Source organism: Mobula hypostoma, chromosome 17, assembly GCF_963921235.1.
Source record: "Mobula hypostoma chromosome 17, sMobHyp1.1, whole genome shotgun sequence".
NCBI lineage: Eukaryota > Metazoa > Chordata > Chondrichthyes > Myliobatiformes > Myliobatidae > Mobula > Mobula hypostoma.
This window is the reverse complement of record NC_086113.1, coordinates 52,521,126-52,542,608: the sequence shown is the minus strand read 5'-3', so window position 1 is coordinate 52,542,608 and position 21,483 is coordinate 52,521,126. Positions and strand designations below refer to the sequence as shown.

General features: G+C 40.6%; 1 protein-coding gene across 2 annotated transcripts in view; it reads right to left on the bottom strand.

The window, feature by feature from the left end:
- nup153 (nucleoporin 153) overlaps positions 1 to 21,483 on the bottom strand; it is a 76,101-nt gene that overhangs the window by 38,322 nt on the left and 16,296 nt on the right. For both annotated transcript variants that reach the window (XM_063069898.1, XM_063069899.1), the window contains exons 6-15: positions 21,331 to 21,447; positions 16,890 to 16,934; positions 14,542 to 14,595; positions 9,543 to 9,689; positions 8,411 to 8,466; positions 8,179 to 8,299; positions 2,596 to 2,730; positions 794 to 886; positions 544 to 619; positions 324 to 452 (exon numbers count right to left, since the gene is read on the bottom strand). In XM_063069898.1, coding sequence (XP_062925968.1) covers positions 324 to 452; positions 544 to 619; positions 794 to 886; positions 2,596 to 2,730; positions 8,179 to 8,299; positions 8,411 to 8,466; positions 9,543 to 9,689; positions 14,542 to 14,595; positions 16,890 to 16,934; positions 21,331 to 21,447 — 973 coding nt within the window. The remainder of the gene's footprint in view (positions 1 to 323; positions 453 to 543; positions 620 to 793; positions 887 to 2,595; positions 2,731 to 8,178; positions 8,300 to 8,410; positions 8,467 to 9,542; positions 9,690 to 14,541; positions 14,596 to 16,889; positions 16,935 to 21,330; positions 21,448 to 21,483) is intronic.

Sequence of the window (21,483 nt, the reverse complement as noted above, 5' to 3'; positions counted from 1 at the left end):
TCAAAAGTTTCAGTTAATCCTTTTGTTTTTAAACATACCCCTTTCATGTGTGGCTGTAATGTTTCAATTTGTTTTTTTTTATCTCCAATGTCAGCTCTTTCTTTCCCCAGGACACCATTTGACTTGCTGATTGCACCCAACATTTTCAACTATAGTTTTAAATTACCCATATTGATTTGTTACATGTTAAAAGAACTCAAAATTAGTTACAATGAATTATATGTTAGTTCTCATGCATATGATCAAGCAAGGCCTAAAATAGGAGTATTTACTCAGGAGAGAAATAACATGATTTTAAATTATCTTTTCAAAAGAGTACTTACCAGGATGCTTTAAGATGTCCAGAACACTGCCTTGCTTCAGAACTTTAGCAGGTTTTAATGGCCCATCACACTGTTCATCTTTTCTCTTGTTTGGTGGTGTTGAAACAGAAGGCGATGAGGTGCATTTTGCTTAAGGAGTGCATGAAGAATTTTAATCACTGACACTGTCAACTTGAGAGCTAATATTTGACTGATTGATATATTGTAAAATCGTGTTTACCTGCATTAATGGAAGGTCTAGCAGTTACAACAAATGGAACTGATTTGTCAATCGGTTCACTGAAGGTAAATCCAGTCTTTGATGATGAGCAAGAAGTGGAAAGAGAATAGGATAGTTATGTGCAGATAACATGAGCAGATACTATTGTCATTTTACAATAGTACAAATTACTCCAAATTGCAGAAATTGAATTAATGGTATCTCAAATTATGATAGTTTATAAAGATTTCAGCTCAACAAAATTACTTACAGATACTGAAACAGGTTGCAGATTTGCTTCTGTTGCTTTTATATTTGGTGTAGAAAAGGTAAAGGCAACACTGTTTGGACTGGATATAACTGCCTATAAATGAAAATAACATTCAAATACATGTAAATCAGTTTCTAGGCTGATCTTCTCCACCATCTTGTGTGAGACAATGGCAACTGATCCATTACAAATGCCCAATAATTTTTCTCCACAGAAAGTAACAAGAACTTCATAATTACCCAATCAGAATGAATTACATGAAATATTAAGATTGCATATTCCCTCTTGCATGCAAGCTTTATTTTTACATTTGTTTTAGAAATCCACAGTCAAATAAATGTTTGCAACAAAAGAGATTCTGCAGATTCTGGAAATCCACAGCAACACACACACACACACACACACACACACAAAATGTTGGAGGAACTCAGCAGGTCAGACAGCATCTATGGAAATGAATAAACAATCAAAGTTTTGGGCCGAGACCCTTCATTAGGACTCAATGAAGGGTCTGATGAAGGGACCAGGCCTGAAACGTCAACTGTTTATTCAAAGTTACTTACATACACAAAATAAATTGAATGTCAAAGTCAACCGTTTTGATGAATAGAAATATATACAAAATAGAAAATAGGACTGGGTCACAAAAAGCCTCAAATTCCATTACACCTTACGATTATGGCTGATAGTATCCACATTACTCAAACACATTTCTAGTGACTACCTTAATCCCAAAAACTCATTTTAATCTGAAATTTCAATGTTTCCTGTCACCTTCCCAGTTTTCTATCTCTGTTGTTACATCCTATTTAATCTGATTGGCTTCAAACTTAAAACAAAAATTACAATGAAATCTGAAATTAAGAATTTCTTTTTCTTTTTAAACAATCCAGTTTGGCAACAACGTTGTAAACCCTTACATTATATAAACTCTTTACTTGATAACAACTATAAGACCTTCTAGAAAACTAAACATGCTGTAGCCACATGTACAGCAACTTGCATCTCAAATTATCAGTTACGACAATTGCAACTTTTTCTCCAAAAAAAAAGGAACTTGTTCCCAATAACAATTCCTATGCCACATTCTCCATCGGACTCAAATATATTTCTACTCTTCCCTGTATTCTGAATCAGCCCTAGAAAGCCATTCAATGCAGAGTAAAAAAGCATAAGTATTAGAAACTGAGCTTTTCCCTTCTTAATTTTTTTTGATTTAAAAATAACACAAAAGATTGATGAAGAGCTGAACTGCTGCTTAGCTATTATTCATTTTGGCAACACTAGGTTCCTTTTAATTTTTAATTTCATAATGAAATATGAATTAAGGGAGAATGTTTAAATATTTCACTAAATGCTTACCATCATTTGCATTTCTCAAGCTAATTCACCTTCTACCAAACCAATTCATCTTTACATAGTTAGCTTAACAACTTTAAAACTCTAATTTCCAAATGAATTGGTATTCTTCTCAAACTGCAAATCACAGTCTGCATTAAGACTTTTCCCTGGAGAATTTCTAACTGTTATACTACTAATTAATGTCATTACACAAGATGGAATCTCTTCAAGACATTACAAAATTGATAATCTTTGATCCTAATGGCAAGAGAAATAAGGTATTTTGCAGTTTAAATATAACATTACTGAAATTAGAAAATGTCAAGGGAATTGAACAAAAAAAAGCAAAAGCAATCATGAGATGTAATACCATAAATTATGTATGATCTGCATCATCTGCAATGGTTATTTGTGAAAACAAGCAACAACAACAAAAAAAGCAACATGCAAAATCATTCTACCTTGTTAGGAAGAGGTTTTGCTACTGCTGGTTTTACTGGTGATGGTGGTGCAGGAGAGCCAAAGTTGAAGATTGGCAATGCTGTGGTTTTAATTGGTAAAGATACTTCAGGAAGTTCTGGAGCTGGGGCTTGGACCTGCAGAGGGACAGGACTGCAGTTACAATTTTAATACACTTTCACATGACAATCTCCATACAAACTGCAGAATTAAAAAACAAGTAAAACCACATCTTAAAGTGTCAGTCATAAGCTGTACGTTCCACATGAAGCAACGAATAGGAAATTGAAGCTTTCAATTTAATTCTAAAACCATCTGAATGATTAAACATTAAGTGCTAACTTGAAGAGCTTTAGTGCAAAACTTGGTATTTGGCCCCTACATGCTACACAAAAAAGCGCAAGTTCCCTCAATTAGATTCAGCTACTGCTATTGCTTGGACTTGATTTCACTACAGCTCTAAGTCATGATTCTGGACTGTTAAATTCTTTTGTTTTCTTTACTTATCACAAACATAAAGAACAATTTATCAATTTTTATTTCACTCTCCCTTCTGCACCAATAAGAGCCAAGAACTGTACGAGTTGGACCTGTGGCTGGTCTGAAGCAACATCAGCAAGGGGCTTGATACACCAGGGCAAGATGAAGTGCTTGAAGGAGACAAGACTGGGACCTTGCATCGAACAGTATTTCTTGAGGGAAAGGGCGAGCAAATCAAATGAGGTTCAATGGCAGGATGGAACCCCAAAGTCTCGCAGAACATCAGTCTCAGAAGAGCACTTTTAGTACTGAAGACCACTGCTCACAGGAAAAACAAGGTCAGCCAGCAGAAAAGCTGCTGCACGTGAAAAAGCCATGTGTGAAATGGCAGAAAACCTGCAACAAGAACGAGCAGGCAACGGTTTCAGACTCCTCAGTGGTCTAAAGGACACAGTGAGAAGAGAATTGAGAAGTTGGGCAACTACAGAGCTGAAGGATTTGGAATGGGGTTAATAACTAAGACAAAGTTGCCAGCACAGCCCAAACTTCAATGATATAAATCAAGTGAAACTACTGAGAGAAGAAATCATAAAAGGGCTTAAAGCCATCAATAAGATCTTGCTGCCAGGAAACCTCAAGCTCTGGGGCCTTCAGTTTGGATTGCTCCCTGGGGTGCGGTGGCCACTGATTCTGTAGGAAGTTCCCATCACTCATGTTGAAAAGCTGGAGAGGACTGTTAGTAACTTCATTAGGAAGTGGACTGGCCTATCAAGATCGCTAAGTAACATCTAGCTGTATGGCAAGGGAGCTCTGGAGTTGCCAGTCACAGGGCTGACTGAAGGGTTCAAGTGTGGGGGAGGGGAGGGGAGGGGACTTTATTGTCATTATGCATAGGTACAATGAAACTGTTTGGCTTTCTCTCAGGTAATTAAATAAAACGGTAGATACAAACAAGACAGTAATAGAAAAACAGTATTAAATAGACAAGTAGCAGAAAATAAGTTGCAGCAGCACCAGAGTATCACAGTAATGCACAAGGTGCTGTTGGTGCAAGTATTTGAGTCCTTGTGAGTCCATGTGTGTGTTGACAGTTTCAGTCATTGTTCTGTGGCAGTGGGGTGATGGAGGCCACAGCTCTGGGATAGAAACTGTTCCTCAGTCTATTTGTTCTGGCTTTTAGTGTCCTGAACCTTTTGCTGGACGGCAGTGGGTCAAACAGGGAAAGGCTGGGGTGTGTGGTGTTTCTGGTTATGCTGATTGCTTTCCTCCTGAGTCTGCTGGAATAGATGGTGTCCAGTCCTGGGAGCTCCATCCTGACAATTTGCTTGGCCGCCTTCACCACGCGATGCAGGTCTTATCGCTCACCAGCTGGCATACCACACTGTGGTGCTGTTGGTCAGGATGGTTTCAATTGTGCTTCTGTATAAGTTAAGCAACAGCTTTTGTAGGAGCTTGGCCTGTTTCAGCTTTCTGAGGAAGAAGAGTCTTTGTTGTGCCTTTTTTTACAAGCAGCGAGGTGTTGGTGGTCCATGTCAGCTGTTTTGACAACATAACTCCAAGGAACTTTAGGTTTTCCACACCTTCCACTACCTCTCCATGTATATGGAGGAGGTTGTGTACTCTGTCCTTTGATCTCCTGAAGTCAATCATCTTTTTTGTTTTAGGAGTGTTAAGGACGAGGTCGTTGTCCTTACACCACTCTGTCAGATGATCCACCTCAAGCCAGTAGGCTGTTTGATCCTCGTCGGAGATCAGGCCAACCACTGTGGTATCATCCACAAATTTAATTGTGGAGTTGGAGGTGTAGATGGGGGTGCAGTCACGTGTGAAGAGTGTGTTGAGCATAGGGCTCAGCACACAGCCCCGCGGGGTGCCATGACTCTCTCGGAATTTTGCTACAGTATTGTCCAGGATACTGCACCCAGGACCTTAACAGGGAGAAAATGTTGTCCAGCAGAGTCAGTAAAACAGGCAAATGCGCATTCAGGTTTGCAGACATGGTGGGCCAAGTGTAATCCGGAAGAAGGAACTTGGCACAGGCTCAAATAGACCCATTTGGCAAAAGGCGACAACACAAGAGCAAAGGCGAAGTTATGGTGGTGGAGAAAGTACAGTGACAGGAGGACATCTCACCTGATCCCTGAACTCCTTCATCCTGATCAAAAAGGCGCAATAGCGCCTTTATTTCCTGCGAAGCATCAAGTAAGCTCACCTCTGTCCCATGATACTGATGGACTTTTACCACTGTACCACTGAGAGCATACTCACCAACTGCATCTCAGTGTGGTATAACAATTGTCCCGTATCGGACCACAAAGCACTCCAGATGTGGTGAAAACTGCCCAGCAGATTATCGGCACCCAACTGCCCACCACTGAGAACATCTACCATGAATGCTGCCTGGGCAGGGCGAAAAGCATTATCAAGGACGCATCTCACCCTAACCATGGACTTTTTACTCTCCACCCATCTGGTAAGCACTACAGGAGCCTCCGCTCCCACACCAGCAGGCACAGGAAGAGCTTCTTCCCTGAGGCTCCCTGTTGAACATCACATCACAGCGCTAAGCAGTATTGCATCCGTATTGTACTATCTCAGTACTTCTATATTTGTGTGCTGTAGCACGTTTTATTTTGTAAATAACACTATTCTTTACATTTCTGGTCAGATGCTAACTGCATTTCACTGGCTTTGTAGCTGTACTCAGCACAATGACAATAAAGTTGAATCTAATCTAAATCAGATGAGGTATGCGAGAGCCGTGTCTCAAGGACAGTGGACAAGGTGGGAAAATATTGAGAAGAAAATTCAGCTGGAAAGACATGGCAAATGGAAGGAAGAAAGATTAGCTTCCTTATAAGAGCTGTTTATGATGTTCTCCCAATTCCCAAAAATCTGAACCAGTGAGCAGCAAACTTTGAGCACATCATCCTCTCATCAAAGTAAGCCTCACTCACGGAAAATGCACATGGATACCAGGTCCTTAGATGCTTGGTATCCAATGTGGAGATGCAAAGGCTGAATAACATCTCTAAGCCCCATATGACTGGAAGAACCACCTCTGCGTGTCTGGCAAGGACAGTCAGTGCCACCCTCATTGACATGGTTGGTGTCAGGCATACTGGCGCCTGTTCATGAGACTGGAGCATAGCTGTTGACCTTGACAAAAGGCTATTATTTCCCCCGAAGGTGGCCACTATCATCCTCAGACCAGATTTGGTCTTGTGGTCCAGCAGTTTGAAGGCTGTAGTAATCTCAAGAGCTCACAGTGCCCTGGAGAGATGCAGCCTGCAAGGCGCATGAGCTGGCCACAGATGCTAAGTAGTGTGAATAGAAGGTGCAGATTTTCCCAGTAGAGGTTGGCTACAGAGGATTTGTAGCTACTTCCACGGTCAGGTTGCTGAAAGGATTGGGAGTCCGAGGCCAGGGCCAGCGGCAAACTATATAAGAACTCTTAGAGGTAGCCGAGTGAAGCATCCACTGACTTTGGATGAAGAGGAATAACAGCAGCTGGGTCCTAAAATGACCCATGGGTGGCCAGATGTGAAGGGGATGCACCTGGGTTACCGTCACTCTGTTAAGCCCTCTGGAGATGTAGTGGACATACATTGATGAAACATCCAAGGCGGGGGGGGGGGGGGGGGATCAACCTGATGATCCCTCGGATGGATCTGCCACCCAGCAAACCCCACTTCAAGATCTCTGTGCTATGACCCGAGTTAGAATTTGCTTATCAAAGGGATTGAAACAACTAGTCCTTTGGGCTCAAACTGAAAACCATCAAACATTCTCAAAGTAAGTTGTTAAGGGGAAAATAACTCTATTGTTTACAAATATTTAATAAATCAGACTACAAAATGGGAAGGATATAAGGAACTAAATTTGACAATTCTCTCTTCAGCAACTGAAAATTAAAAGGATACGTGAACATGACTTAGAGTTTGAAGTCTCTTGGAGTTTAAATCATTTATGTCAATTATCAGATCAAATTAATATTACATTATTAATCTTTGGTCCCATCTTTTACAGCATAGTCTAACAAATGAAAATTAATATATAAACTGGGAATGAGCAGTGAGATGAAATCCTAAGAACACTTATACAGGTTTTATGCTAAACTACCCATGTGCTATCTGACTGAAATTCCATGTAAAGATGGAACCAGTGAAGCTTGTATATCAAAATGGACGGGAAAAAATGTTACATGAATCATTTCATTAAAGGTTCCTGATAGAACAATGCCTACTGGAAAATGTAATGTACTGTTGTAAAGCTAACAAAAATGCATGCACATGCTAGAAGTCTGAGGGAGGCAGAAACAGAAAATGCTCAGAACAACCAACCAGGTCAGTAGTGGAAGACACAGAGTTAACATTTCAGTATTAGCAGGTAGAAATCAAATGTTGTTTATGTTGTAGAAAAAAGGAAGAATTGACAATTATAAAGGAGCTGTCAGTAACAAAATAGAGGATAAGAGACACTGAATGATACAAATATTGATGTTGACCGAGTGAAGTGAAGGTTTTCTTATCACAGCAAGTCTGTCTGGAGGAGATGTAGGAGGTGAATGAAAAGGAGGAGAAAAAAAGATTCTGGGTCTGAGTTATAAAACAGTTGCTGGAAACCCAAAATTTTAAAAAAAAACGTGTTTTTTTTTGCTTTGAGGTCTTTGAAAGCCAGGCTATTCATTACTACATTCAAGTAAACACAAAACACAAATTTCATCAAGTCAATAAATGTGAGTTTTGTTGCAATCAAAATCTTCTAATACTGATTATTTTAATTGAACAGTCTCGAATAAATCCATTAATCCATGGTTCCATGGTATTAGCACAGTAAGTCTTGCAAATAAACTGCACGGGGAAGCTCAAGTACAGAGCTACACATTTTGTACCATTCATGACGCTAAAGAAATTGATAATTTAGAAGAGAACCAAACCAATATTGCTCTTAAAAACAAGTTCGGAACAATGCACAACTAGAAGAAAGGGAAATCCCAACCATTTAATAGTTATGCAACATAACTACTTGCATAGATTTAGTGCTGATACACAAAACATAATACATAGCCAGAATGTGGTAACATGGAGACAGTTTATTCTAACCTCCTGTGCAACTCTTGACGAGTAATGCCCCTTTTCTCTCTTCATTTTTCCTCCAGCTCCTCCAGACACAAGGCCATTGGTTGCATGAGAAACAGTTGCTTGATATGAGCAGCTGGTATCACTATAACACAAATAAAAAAAGGAGAATGCTAGGGAATAACTGTCCAGTGAATGATAAAATATTTTACAATCCCTATCTGACAAAGTAATGAGGCAATTGTAGGCACTGTACCTTTTTGCTGTTTGAAGGCTCACCTCAGGTAGGACAGGCGACTTTTCCTTTGGTCTCTAAAATTACAAATGGATTAAAATTGTTTTTTTTTATTTTTAAACTATAATTTTTTAAATGTCTTAATAGTATTTTTATTATTCTGCAAGGCTCAAGTCTTCATAAATTTCTGAATGGCAAAAACAAAATGTTTAATATAAATGACAGCTATAATTGCTTCTATTAGCCTGGAAAATGCACAAGCATTGAACCTTAAATGGAAACGGTCAAGAACAGAAACAAACCCAGTGAAGCATCACCAAATTACCATTTAATGAGCACTAAACAAAATCCACTAGAAAAAGAACTATATTTTACATTTTGTAATACTACAGAATTTTCCCCATTCAGGCAACTTTGAGTCCACAAAACAGTCACAGCAATAAATCATAAACACAAGAGATTCTGCAGATGCTAGAAATCTTGAACACCACACAAAATGTTGGAGGAACTCGTCAAGTCAGACAGCATCTATGCAGGGAAATAAACAATCAATGCCTCAGGATGAAACCCTTCATCAGGACTGGAAAAAAAAGAGGGCAGAAGCAAGGGGAAGGAGTACAAGCTGGTAGGTGATAGGTGAGGGGGAAGGTGGACGAAGTAGGAAGCTGACAGAAGGAAGAGATAAAGGGCTGAAAGAAGAATCTAATAATAGAGGGCAATGAACCATGCAAGAAAGGGAAGAAGGAGGGGAACAAGAGGGAGGTAAAGTGATATATTAATTGTGCCACTGGCTCAAACTTTAGAGACAGAACATTAATTATGTGAGCAATCATACAATCAAACAAAAGTACAGAGTGATTATTAGTTTAAAGCCCATTTTTTTTCCCCAGCTACCTTCATTATCAAAGAGGTAGTTAGAAGAATTACTTTATTCAGATAATAGTAAGGAAAAAAAAACTGACAAGTAGTTAACACTGACTTTATGCAACAGAAAATGTTCAATCCAAAATATGGCTACTTCCAGATAATGCAAATTAATTTACCTTAGTGGCTTGTATAGATTAGAACTTTGAAAAATTAATGAGTATTTAAATATAACTATTAAAGCTATTAAACAAATAACATATGGCTATTTCAAAAGTTTATTTCTCACATTGTTTCGGATTTCAGTCCTGTTGATATGTCTATTACTTTGCCATCCAGGGGTCAGAGACGGCTTGTAAAACATGGATCTATTTGCAGCTCCAGAAGCAACTGTAGGCGTCTGAAGTTTCTGGACAGGAGGAGACTGGGTTTCTACCTGAAAAGAAAAGCAGGAATTTAGCCATGTTTGAACTGCAAGTCAATTAAATTATAATATTACTTTTGCAACAAACATCATGAATTAAATGCTTTTGCTGTAAAAATCTGAAAGGACCAAATAATTTCTACAACTCAAAAAATGCACTCACAAATTAACAAAAACACATTTGCAATACAGAAGCTGCCCTTCTACCACTACCCAAACCCTTCTTATTCCTTTAACAAATCAAGTGTATAGTAAACATCCCCTGATGTTTACTATACACACAGCTCAGTATTGTATGTGGTCAATTGAACTACTCTTACCCAGTAACAGCTATATATGTACTGTCAACCATTGCTGTCAGTATTGTGCTTTTGCATTTTAAGCCAATTTGGCGTTTGATGCCACTGTTCTATTCCTGATCACAGATGAAGCATTCAACATTTTATGAACACTGTAGAGCTTTTCAAGTAGGTAGCTACTCTAGCACAATATCAAAAAATGATGCTGAATCAGACGTTTACAATACCAAAGTTAAAAAGAAAAAGGGGTGAAGCTGCCACAATCAGTCTGTTTCTGCTTATGTACAAAATAGATCATTCAACAATTATGCATAATACAAGATTACATGGTACTTCTCTATTGCATGTGATCCTTTAATAAATTTATACCATCAACATTTGTTTGACCATAATGTTTATTGGTAAATTCAAAGTTCAAAGTAAATTTAATATAAAAATATATCAGATTTTCTTGCGGGCATACTCAGTTAATCCAAGAAACATAACTGAATCAATGAAAAACCACAAACAGGACAGACTGTCGTTGCGGAAAAAGAACTAACACTCGGACACGGGGGGGGGGGTGGCAGGGAGATCGCTTCAGAATGCCTTTATTGTAACATGATATCATGGAGAGCCCATCCTCCCAAAAGCGGAGTTCAATAGACAATAGGTCAATAGGTGCAGGAGTATGCCATTCGGCCCTTCAAGCTAGCACCACCATTCACAGTGATCATGGCTGATCATCCACAATCAGTACCGTTCTTACCTTCTCCCCATATCCCTTGATTCCGCTGTTAAAGAACTCTATCCAACTCTTTCTTGAAAGAATCCAGAGAATTGGCCTCCACTGCCTTCTGAGGCAGAGCATTCCACAGATCCACAACCCTCTGTGTGAAAAAGTTTTCCCTCAACTCTGCTCTAAATGGTCTACCCCTGATTCTTAAACTGTGGCCTCTGGTTCTGGACTCCCCCAACATCAGGAACATGTTTCCTACCTCTAGAGTGTCCAATCCCTTAATAATCTTATATATTTCAATCAGATCCCCTCTCATCCTTCTAAATTCCAGTGTATACAAGCCCAGTTGCTCCAATCTTTCAACACATGACATTCCTGCCATCCCTGGAATTAACCCAGTGAACCTACGCTGCACTCCCTCCATAGCAAGAATGTCCTTCCTCAAATTTGGAGACCAAAACTGCACACAATACTCCAGGTGGGGTCACACCAGGGCCTTGTGCAACTGCAGAAGGACCTCTTTTCTCCTATACTCAACACCCCTTGTTATGAAGGCAAACATGCCATTAGCTTTCTTCACTGCCTGCTGTACCTGTATGCTTACTTTCAGTGACTGATGAACAAGCACACCCAGATCTCGTTGTACTTCCCCTTTTCCTAACTTGACACTTTTCAGATAGTAATCTGCCTTCCTGTTCTTGCCAAAGTGGATAACCTCACATTTATCCACATTAAACTGCATCTGCCCACTCACCCAACCTGTCCAAGTCACCCTGCATTCTCATAACATCGTCCTCACATTTCACACTGTCACCCAGCTTTGTGTCATCTGCAAATTTGCTAATGTTACTTTTAATCCCTTCAACTAAATCATTAATGTATATTGTAAATAGCTGCGGCCCCAGCACCGAGCCTTGTGGTACCCCACTAGGCACTGCCTACCATTCTGAAAAGGACCACTTAATCTCTACTCTTCGTTTCGTGAGACTCTGACAATGGGTCACGCTCTTATTTATATCCCAAGCACATGAAAGAAAAACACATAATCAGAAGGAGGAACTTCAATGGCACTTCTGCTGAGTAGCAAAGTTGCAGGATATGTCCCTGAGCAGTTCCACATTTACTTCAGTGTTAATTTCTCGAAAGAGTATATCAGACAGGCTAAAAGTGTACATCAGACGTATGATGATTCTTAGAACAACAAATACAAAAATAGTTATTTGAATCAGCCTGACTGAAAGGCACATTGTCAGTAGCAGAGTACATTAGTCACAGTAGACTCTGATTTTACATTGGAAAATTATTAACCCTTCCTTGCTCAATACAGTGTCAGCTCTGGATATTTTCTTCCACACAGATGAATAACCAATTTCCAAAAGACAACAAACTGCAAATACAAAAGAAAAATAAAAGAAATAATAATAATAAATAATAAGCAATAAATCAAAAGTTTTTGAAAGTGAGTCTACAGGTTGAGGGAACAGTTCAGTAATGGGGCCAGTGAAGCTATCCCCACTGGCTCAAGAACCTGATGGCAGAGGGGCAATAGCTGTTCCTAAACCTGGTGGTTCTGAGGCCCCTGCACCTTCTTCGTGATAGCAGCAGTGAGTAGAGAATATGACTCGGATGATAGTTGTCCTTGATGAATGTTGCATTCTTGCAACAGGGCTCCACGTAGATGTTCTCAATGGTGAGAAGGGTTTTACCTGTGATGGACTGGGCCATATTCACTACTTTCCGTAGGATTTTCTGTTCAAGGACATTGGGGTCTCCAGACCAGGCCATGATGCAGTCACTATACTCTCCACCACACATCTGCAGAAGTTGGTCAAAGTTTTAGAAGTCATGCCAATTCTTCGCGAATGTCTAAGGAAGTAGAGGTGTGCTGTGCTTTCTTCCCAATTGTATTTATGTGCTAGGCCCTAAGCAGACCTTCTGAAATGATAACATTAAGGAATTTAAAGTTATTGACCCTCTCCACCTCTGATCCCCTGATGAAGACTGGCTCATGGTTTCCTTTTCTTGAAGTCAATCAGCTCCTTCGTCTTGCTGACATTGAGTGAGAGGTGGTTGTTGTGGTACCACTCAGCCAGATTTTCTCCCTCCTGCATGCTGATTCGTCACCACCTTTGATTTGACCAACACAGCGGTATCACCGGCAAACTTGCATATGGCACTGGAGCAATGCTCAGTCTCACAGTCAAAAGTACAAAATGAGTAGAGCAGAGAGCTTATTATCAAATGTAAAGAAGATACAGCAAAAAAAACTTGTCTTACATCCTGTCCATACTGATTAAGTCATTACAAATGTGCAGAGGTAGGACAAGGTAAAACAATAAAAGAGTGCAGAATAAAGTGTTACAAAACAGAGAAGGTGCAGTGCAGGTAGACAGTAAAATGCAATGTTACAATGAGGTCAAGAGTCCATCTTATCGTACTAAGCAAACATTCAATAGCCTTATAGCAAGGGAACAGAAGCTGTCTCCGTGTCTGGAAGTACACACTTTCAGGCTTTTGTATCTTCTGACTAATTGTTGGGATGGGAAGAAAGAATATTCATGTGGGTGGGATCTTTGATCATACTGGCTGCTTTAATGAGACGGCGAGAAGTGCAGATGGAGCCCGTAGAGAGGAGGCTGGTTTCCGTGATCTGCTGAGCTGTGTCTAGAACTCGCCGCATCTTCTTGCAGTCACACGCAAACATACCAAACCAAAATGCAGCCAGATAGGATGCTATCTATGGTACACTGATAAAATGATAAAAATTGATGAGGTTCAAACGTAATGTGCCAAATTTCTTCAGCCTTCTGTGTAAGTAGAAGTGTGGTGTGCTTTCTTGGCTGAGGCATCAATGTGATTCGATCAAGATAGGCTTTTGGTGATGTTAACTCCTATGAACTTCAACTCCTAGGATATTGAACAACTTGGAAAATGGGCAAATGACAGATAGAATTTAATTCAGATAAGTGCAAAGTGATGCATTTTGGGAAGATAAAATAGACCAGGTACACAGTGAGCACCAGGGACCCTGGGATTGCTACTGAACAGAAAGAATTAGGGGTACAAGTCAACAGTACTAGTAATGGTAATAGAGGTAGACAGGTGGTGAAGGTATACGACATGCTTGCCTTCACCAGCTGTGACAATGAGTATAAGATTTGAGACTTAATGCTACATTTGTACAAAACACTGGTTGGATGGCACTTGGAGTATTATTATGTACAGCCCTGGACGGCATACTAAAAGTATGTTACTAAGCTTAGAGAGGGTGCAGAAAAGATTCACAAGGATGCGGCCTGGACTGGAGGAGTTGAGCTAAAAGGAGAAATTAAATAGGCTAGGACTGTTTTACCTGGAGCAAAAGACACTGAGGGGTAAATAGTCACAGTCTTTCCTAGAGTGCACAAGTTGAAGGTCAGAGGGGAAGATATTAAAGAGAATCTGAGGGACAAGTTTTCGCCCTCCAGAAGTGTTGGGTCTAGGGAATGAGCTGCTAGAGGAGGTAGTAGAGAAAAGTACAAGTACAATGTATTCAAAAAATATTTGGACAGTAATGTGGATAAGAAAGGTTTAGAGGGATAAAGGCAAAAAACAGCCAAGTTGAATTAGCTTCAATACGCATTTTGGTCAGCAAGGGTATACACTGAACAATGCAGTGTAACTCTATGAAGCTCTAAAGTTAAACATGTAACTTACAGCCAGGTAATATTTCAAATATGACATAATTTAAAAGATATGAGAATGCAAGTTTTATGTGAAAAGAATGCCTTTGGAGTTAAATTGCCCAAAATACACTTTGAAATCAAGTTTTTGAGATTTACCAAGTGTAATAAAAATTTCATCATACCTTTCTCATCTTGGCCTGCCATCCAGTAACATCTATGGTACTTCTGTCCAAAGGCTGAAACAAAATTCACATTGTAAGTATCAGCAACTACTTAAGGGGACCATTAAAATTTTAATGAGTATTATCAGGAAGGAAGAAAGAGCATAATTTGTAAATAAGAAAACGCCAGTCAATAAAATATTTATGCAAAATCTTCACAGAATCTTCTTTCTCTCTTTTAAGCAAGATATTTTGCAAGCTACAAAAGATTTGTGGGAATATGACATCTTTTTAAAATAAAGAACAACAATTTACATGGAGTTTATGCTTTATACCAGATGTTAACTACCTAAGCTCTGCAGATACAGTGGCATGCAAAAGTTTGGGCACTCCTGGTCAAAATTTCTGTTACTGTGAGTAAAAGATGAACTGATTTCCAAAAGACATAATGTTAAAGATGACACAATTCTTTAATATTTTAAGCAAGAAGATTTTTATTTCCATCTTTTACAGTTTCAAAATAACAAAAAAGAAAAAGGTCCTGAAGCAAAAGGTTGGGCACCCAGCATGGCAGTACTTAGTAACACCCCCTTGGCAAATACCACAGCTTGTAAATGCTTTTTGTAGTCAGCTAAGAGTCTTCCAATTCTTGTTTGGGTGATTTTCGCCCATTCTTCCTTGCAAAAGGCTTCTAGTTCTGTGAGATTCTTGGGCCGTCTTGTATGCACTGCTCTTTTGAGGTCTATCCAAATTTTCGATGATGTTTAGGTCAGGGGACTGTGAAGGCCATGGCAAAACCTTCAGCTTGAGCCTCTTGAGGTAGTCCGTTGTGGATTTTGAGGTGTGTTTAGGTTCATTGTCCTGTTGTAGAAGCCATCCTCTTTTCATCTTCGGCTTTCTTATTTACAAATTACAAATGGATTAAAATTGTTTTTTCATTTTTAAACTATTATTTTTAAATGTCTTAATAGTATTATTATTATTCTGCAAGGCTCAAGTCTTCATAAGTTTCTGAATGACAAAAACAAAACATTTAATGTAAATGACAACTATAATTGCTTCTATTGGCCTGGAAAAAGCACAAGTATTGAACCTTGAATGGAAATGGTCAAGAACAGAAATGAACCCAGTGAAGTATCTCCAAACATACCTTTGCTCATTGCGGCCAAAAAGTTCTATTTTAACTTGTTTCCAAAATGCATCAGGCTTGTTTAGATGTTCCTTCGAACCTTCTGAATAGAACTTTTTGGCTGCAATGAGCAAAGGTATGTTTGGAGAAAAAAGGGTGCAGAATTTCATGAAAAGAACACCTCTCCAACTGTTAAGCACGGGGGTGGATCGATCATGCTTTGGGCTTGTGTTGCAGCCAGTGCACGGAGAATATTTACTGGGAGAGGGAAGAATGAATTCAATTAAATACCAGCTAATTCTGGAAGCAAACATCACTCCATCTGTAAAAAAAGGCCGAAGATGAAAAGAGGATGGCTCCTACAACAGGATAATGATCCTAAACACAGCTCAAGATCCACAATGGACTACCTCAAGAGGCGCAAGCTGAAGGTTTTGCCATGGCCCTCACAATCCCCTGACCTAAACATCATCGAAAATCTGTGGATAGACCTCAAAAGAGCAGTGCATGCAAGACTGCCCAAGTATCTCACAGAACTAGAAGCCTTTCGCAAGGAAGAATGGGCGAAAATCCCCCAAACAAGAATTGAAAGATCCTTAGCTGGCTACAAAAAGTGTTTACAAGCTGTGATACTTGCCAAAGGGGGTGTTACTAAGTACTGCTATGTGGGGTGCCCAAACTTTTGCTTTGGGCCCTTTTCCTTTTTTGTTAACTGTAAAAGATGGAAATATAAAAGTTTTCTTGCTTAAAATATTAAAGAAATGTGTCATCTTTAACTTTATGCCTTTTGGAAATCAGTTCATCTTTTACTCGCGTAGCTATTCACAGTAACAGAAATTTTGACTGGGGTGCCCAAACTTTTGCATGCCACTGCATTATGAATTTTCTTTGTTTCTATAGAATTCAGAATCGAAGTTTCATTAATTTTTTAATTATTTTGAGGCTTTTTCAGTGTGTGTAAAATCTACAGCACATTAATTTAAAGAAAACATTAATAGAACAGTATTCTCATCCTTGGTAAATTTAAAAACTTTAAAAAGATCAAGCTCTATCATTAATGTATTTAATCTTATATGAACTGTGGGAAGGATGAACTTGCATAGAACAAAACATCAATGAGTGGCATCTTTCATAAAATACTAACAAAAATGAGAAATCATGACTCTCCTCAAAACAAAAATAGTGCACGTCTTTCAAATCAATTCTAAGGTATTAATCTCTAATAGCTGTTTTCACTTACTGTAGACACTGGAGATTCGACTGCAGATGGAATTCTTTTAGCATCCTGAAAAGATATGTTATAAAGTTATACTTCTAGATCTTCATTTTTGTTTCCCATCTCTCCTTTCATGTTGCTTTATCAATGACCTGTCCTATCCCAAGGTATCACCTACTGATACTACACAACACCATTTCACATCTTTACTGCAAAATGTCACTTCTCATCATTGTGTCTGTTTCTTTCATTCTGTATACATTTCAATACATCTTTTACTGTAGATTTTACAATCCAAATGACATGCAGTGAGTGGGATACTTCACCTCAAAGACATGTCAATTTATACTTCGTGTACAAACTGTAAAATGGGACTTGAATACAGAACGTTCCGATTCACATTTCTTCCACTGTACCAATACCGGCCTTTTATCTGTATCTTAACTCTATGCATTTTAGAAAGGTGAACATTCCCAAACATTAAGCAGCCTTCAAGAGTAAAGTGCACCTGTCTTGTAAAGTACCTGATAGCCCAAATGGCCTAATCATACTCATGCACTAGTTTTTAAATTGTTCCTATTAGGATTAATTTTAAAGGATATTTGCATGATTTACCTTTCAACCAAATAGTTGCTTAAATTTCAGAGATGAGTTCTGAACAGTGCTGTCAATCAATTGTAGCTAATGGCCATTTCCAATTTAAAGAGGAGCTAATGTGTTAATTTTGGTTTAAACACATTAACCACATCAGTGATCATTCTGATTCTGCTACCCTTTAATTACGAGAGTAACATGACTAGATGCAAAATAAAACTTAATCTCTCAATCTCTTAATTTCTTAATCTTAAGAAATCTTCATTTTTTTTAGTAACTTACAGAACAGGCTCCAGTAGAGGTGACTACAATTTCAAACAGGTATATGAGAAACTCTAACAGATTACAGGAAAAAAACACCAACAACATTTCTTAATACAAGTCACAATTGTCGTGACACAAAGCCCAATTTAACATCAGAGCAACATACATCAAAGTTGCTGGTGAACGCAGCAGGCCAAGCAGCATCTGCAGGAAGAGGTGCAGTCGACGTTTCAGGCCGAGACCCTTCGTCAGGACTAACTGAAGGAAGAGTGAGTAAGGGATTTGAAAGTTGGAGGGGGAGGGGGAGATCCAAAATGATAGGAGAAGACAGAAGGGGGAGGGATAGAGCCGAGAGTTGGACAGGTGATAGGCAAAAGGGGATACGAGAGGATCATGGGACAGGAGGTCCGGGAAGAAAGATGGGGGGGGGGGTGACCCAGAGGATGGGCAAGAGGTATATTCAGAGGGACAGAGGGAGAAAAAGGAGAGTGAGAGAAAGAATGTGTGCATAAAAATGAGTAACAGATGGGGTACGAGGGGGAGGTGGGGCCTTAGCGGAAGTTAGAGAAGTCGATGTTCATGCCATCAGGTTGGAGGCTACCCAGACGGAATATAAGGTGTTGTTCCTCCAACCTGAGTGTGGCTTCATCTTTACAGTAGAGGAGGCCGTGGATAGGCATGTCAGAATGGGAATGGGATGTGGAATTAAAATGTGTAGCCACTGGGAGATCCTGCTTTCTCTGGCGGACAGAGCGTAGATGTTCAGCAAAGCGGTCTCCCAGTCTGCGTCGGGTCTCGCCAATATATAAAAGGCCACATCGGGAGCACCGGACGCAGTATATCACCCCAGTCGACTCACAGGTGAAGTGATGCCTCACCTGGAAGGACTGTTTGGGGCCCTGAATGGTGGTAAGGGAGGAAGTGTAAGGGCATGTGTAGCACTTGTTCCGCTTACACGGATAAGTGCCAGGAGGGAGATCAGTGGGGAGGGATGGGGGGGACGAATGGACAAGGGAGTTGCGTAGGGAGCGATCCCTGTGGAATGCGGGGGGGGGGGGAGAGGGAAAGATGTGCTTAGTGGTGGGATCCCGTTGGAGGTGGCGGAAGTTACGGAGAATAATATGTTGGACCCGGAGGCTGGTGGGGTGGTAGGTGAGGACTAGGGGAACCCTATTCCTAGTGGGGTGGTGGGAGGGTGGAGTGAGAGCAGATGTATGTGAAATGGGGGAGATGCGTTTAAGAGCAGAGTTGATAGTGGAGGAAGGAAAGCCCCTTCTTTAAAAAAGGAAGACATCTCGCTCGTCCTAGAATGAAAAGCCTCATCCTGAGAGCAGATGCGGCAGAGACGGAGGAATTGCGAGAAGGGGATGGCGTTTTTGCAAGAGACAGGGTGAGAACAGGAATAGTCCAGATAGCTGTGAGAGTCAGTAGGCTTATAGTAGATATCAGTGGATAAGCTGTCTCCAGAGACAGAGACAGAAAGACCTAGAAAGGGGAGGGAGGTGTTGGAAATGGACCAGGTAAACTTGAGGGCAGGGTGAAAGTTGGAGGCAAAGTTAATAAAGTCAACGAGTTCTGCATGCGTGCAGGAAGCAGCGCCAATGCAGGCGTCGATGTAGCGAAGGAAAAGTGGGGGATAGATACCAGAATAGGCACGGAACATAGATTGTTCCACAAACCCAACAAAAAGGCAGGCATAGTTACACCTTTAGTTTGGAGGAAGTGGGAGGAGCCAAAGGAGAAATTATTAAGAGTAAGGACTAATTCCGCTAGACGGAGCAGAGTGGTGGTAGAGGGGAACTGATTAGTTCTGGAATCCAAAAAGAAGTGTAGAGCTTTGAGACCTTCCTGATGGGGGATGGAAGTATATAAGGACTGGACATCCATGGTGAAAATAAAGCGGTGGGGGCCAGGGAACTTAAAATCATCGAAAAGTTTAAGAGCGTGAGAAGTGTCACGGACATAGGTCGGAAGGGATTGAACAAGGGGTGATAAAACAGTGTCGAGGTATGCAGAAATGAGTTCGGTGGGGCAGGAGCAAGCTGAGACAATAGGTCGGCCAGGACAGGCAGGTTTGTGGATCTTGGGTAGGAGGTAGAAACGGGAAGTGCGGGGTATGGGAACTATAAGGTTGGTAGCAGTGGATAGGAGATCCCCTGAGCAGATAAAGTCGGTGATAGTGTGGGAGACAATGGCCTGGTGCTCCTTAGTGGGGTCACGATCGAGGGGTAAATAAGAGGAGGTATCCGCGAGTTGTCGCTGTGCCTCGGCAAGGTAGAGGTCAGTATGCCAGACTACAACAGCACCCCCCTTATCGGCTTACCGGACGCAGTATATCACCCCAGTCGACTCACAGGTGAAGTGTTGCCTCACCTGGAAGGACTGTTTGGGGCCCTGAATGGTGGTAAGGGAGGAAGTGTAAGGGCATGTGTAGCACTTGTTCCGCTTACATGGATAAGTGCCAGGAGGGAGATCAGTGGGGAGGGATGGGGGGGACAAATGGACAAGGGAGTTGTGTAGGGAGCGATCCCTGCGGAATGCAGGGGGGGGGGGAGGGAAAGATCTCCCGATGTGGCCTTTTATATATTGGTGAGACCCGACGCAGACTGTGAGACCGCTTTGCTGAACATCTACGCTCTGTCCGGCAGAAAAAGCAGGATCTCCCAGTGGCCACACATTTTAATTCCACATCCCATTCCCATTCTGACATGTCTATCCACGGCCTCCTCTACTGTAAAGATGAAACCACACTCAGGTTGGAGGAACAACACCTTATATTCCGTCTGGGTAGCCTCCAACCTGATGGCATGAACATCGACTTCTCTAACTTACGCTAAGGCACAACCTCCCCCTCGTACCCCATCTTTAACTCATTTTTATGCACACATTCTTTCTCTCACTCTCCTTTTTCTCCCTCTGTCCCTCTGAATATACCTCTTGCCCATCCTCTGGGTCACCCCCCCCCCCTTGTCTTTCTTCCCGGACCTCCTGTCCCATGATCCTCTCGTATCCCCTTTTGCCTATCACCTGTCCAGCTCTCGGCTCTATCCCTTCCCCTCCTGTCTTCTCCTATCATTTTGGATCTCCCCCTCCCCCTCCAACTTTCAAATCCCTTACTCATTCTTCCTTCAGTTAGTCCTGACGAAGGGTCTCGGCCTGAAATGTCGACTGCACCTCTTCCTACTGATGCTGCTTGGCCTGCTGCGTTCACCAGCAACTTTGATGTATGTTGCTTGAATTTCCAGCATCTGCAGAATTCCTGTTGTTTATCATCAGAGCAATGTTTTTTTAAAAAGTGACATGCTGCTCATTAAGGAATAGATGAACCCATGCCTTGAAAGAACAGAATAACAATGTCTTTGTTCCCCACTGCAATATTATGCCCAGAGAAATTGATCTACTATATTAACTTTCATAATCTTCAATGTGATAAGTTCACAGTAAAAACACTGCAATTTTAGCATATGTTTTACCAAAAATGAACCTGAGACTTCTCTTAAAAAATTTGGCAAGGGGAAAAAGTTTTTCTGATGCCAAGATTTAAAATCAAGCTTTAAAAATTATACAGTAATACAGAAATTCAAATATTCAAAGTATTAAGACGTACTGCTAAGGGGCTCGACATCTTTTCTAAAGACTGAAGAATACGCCTGGCAGTGGCACTTGTTACTCCATAAGATGTCGAACTTGCTGGTTTTGCTTTCATCTGCCTCCTTATTGGAACCTAGTTGTCAAAAAGAACATAATTTTTTTCAACAAT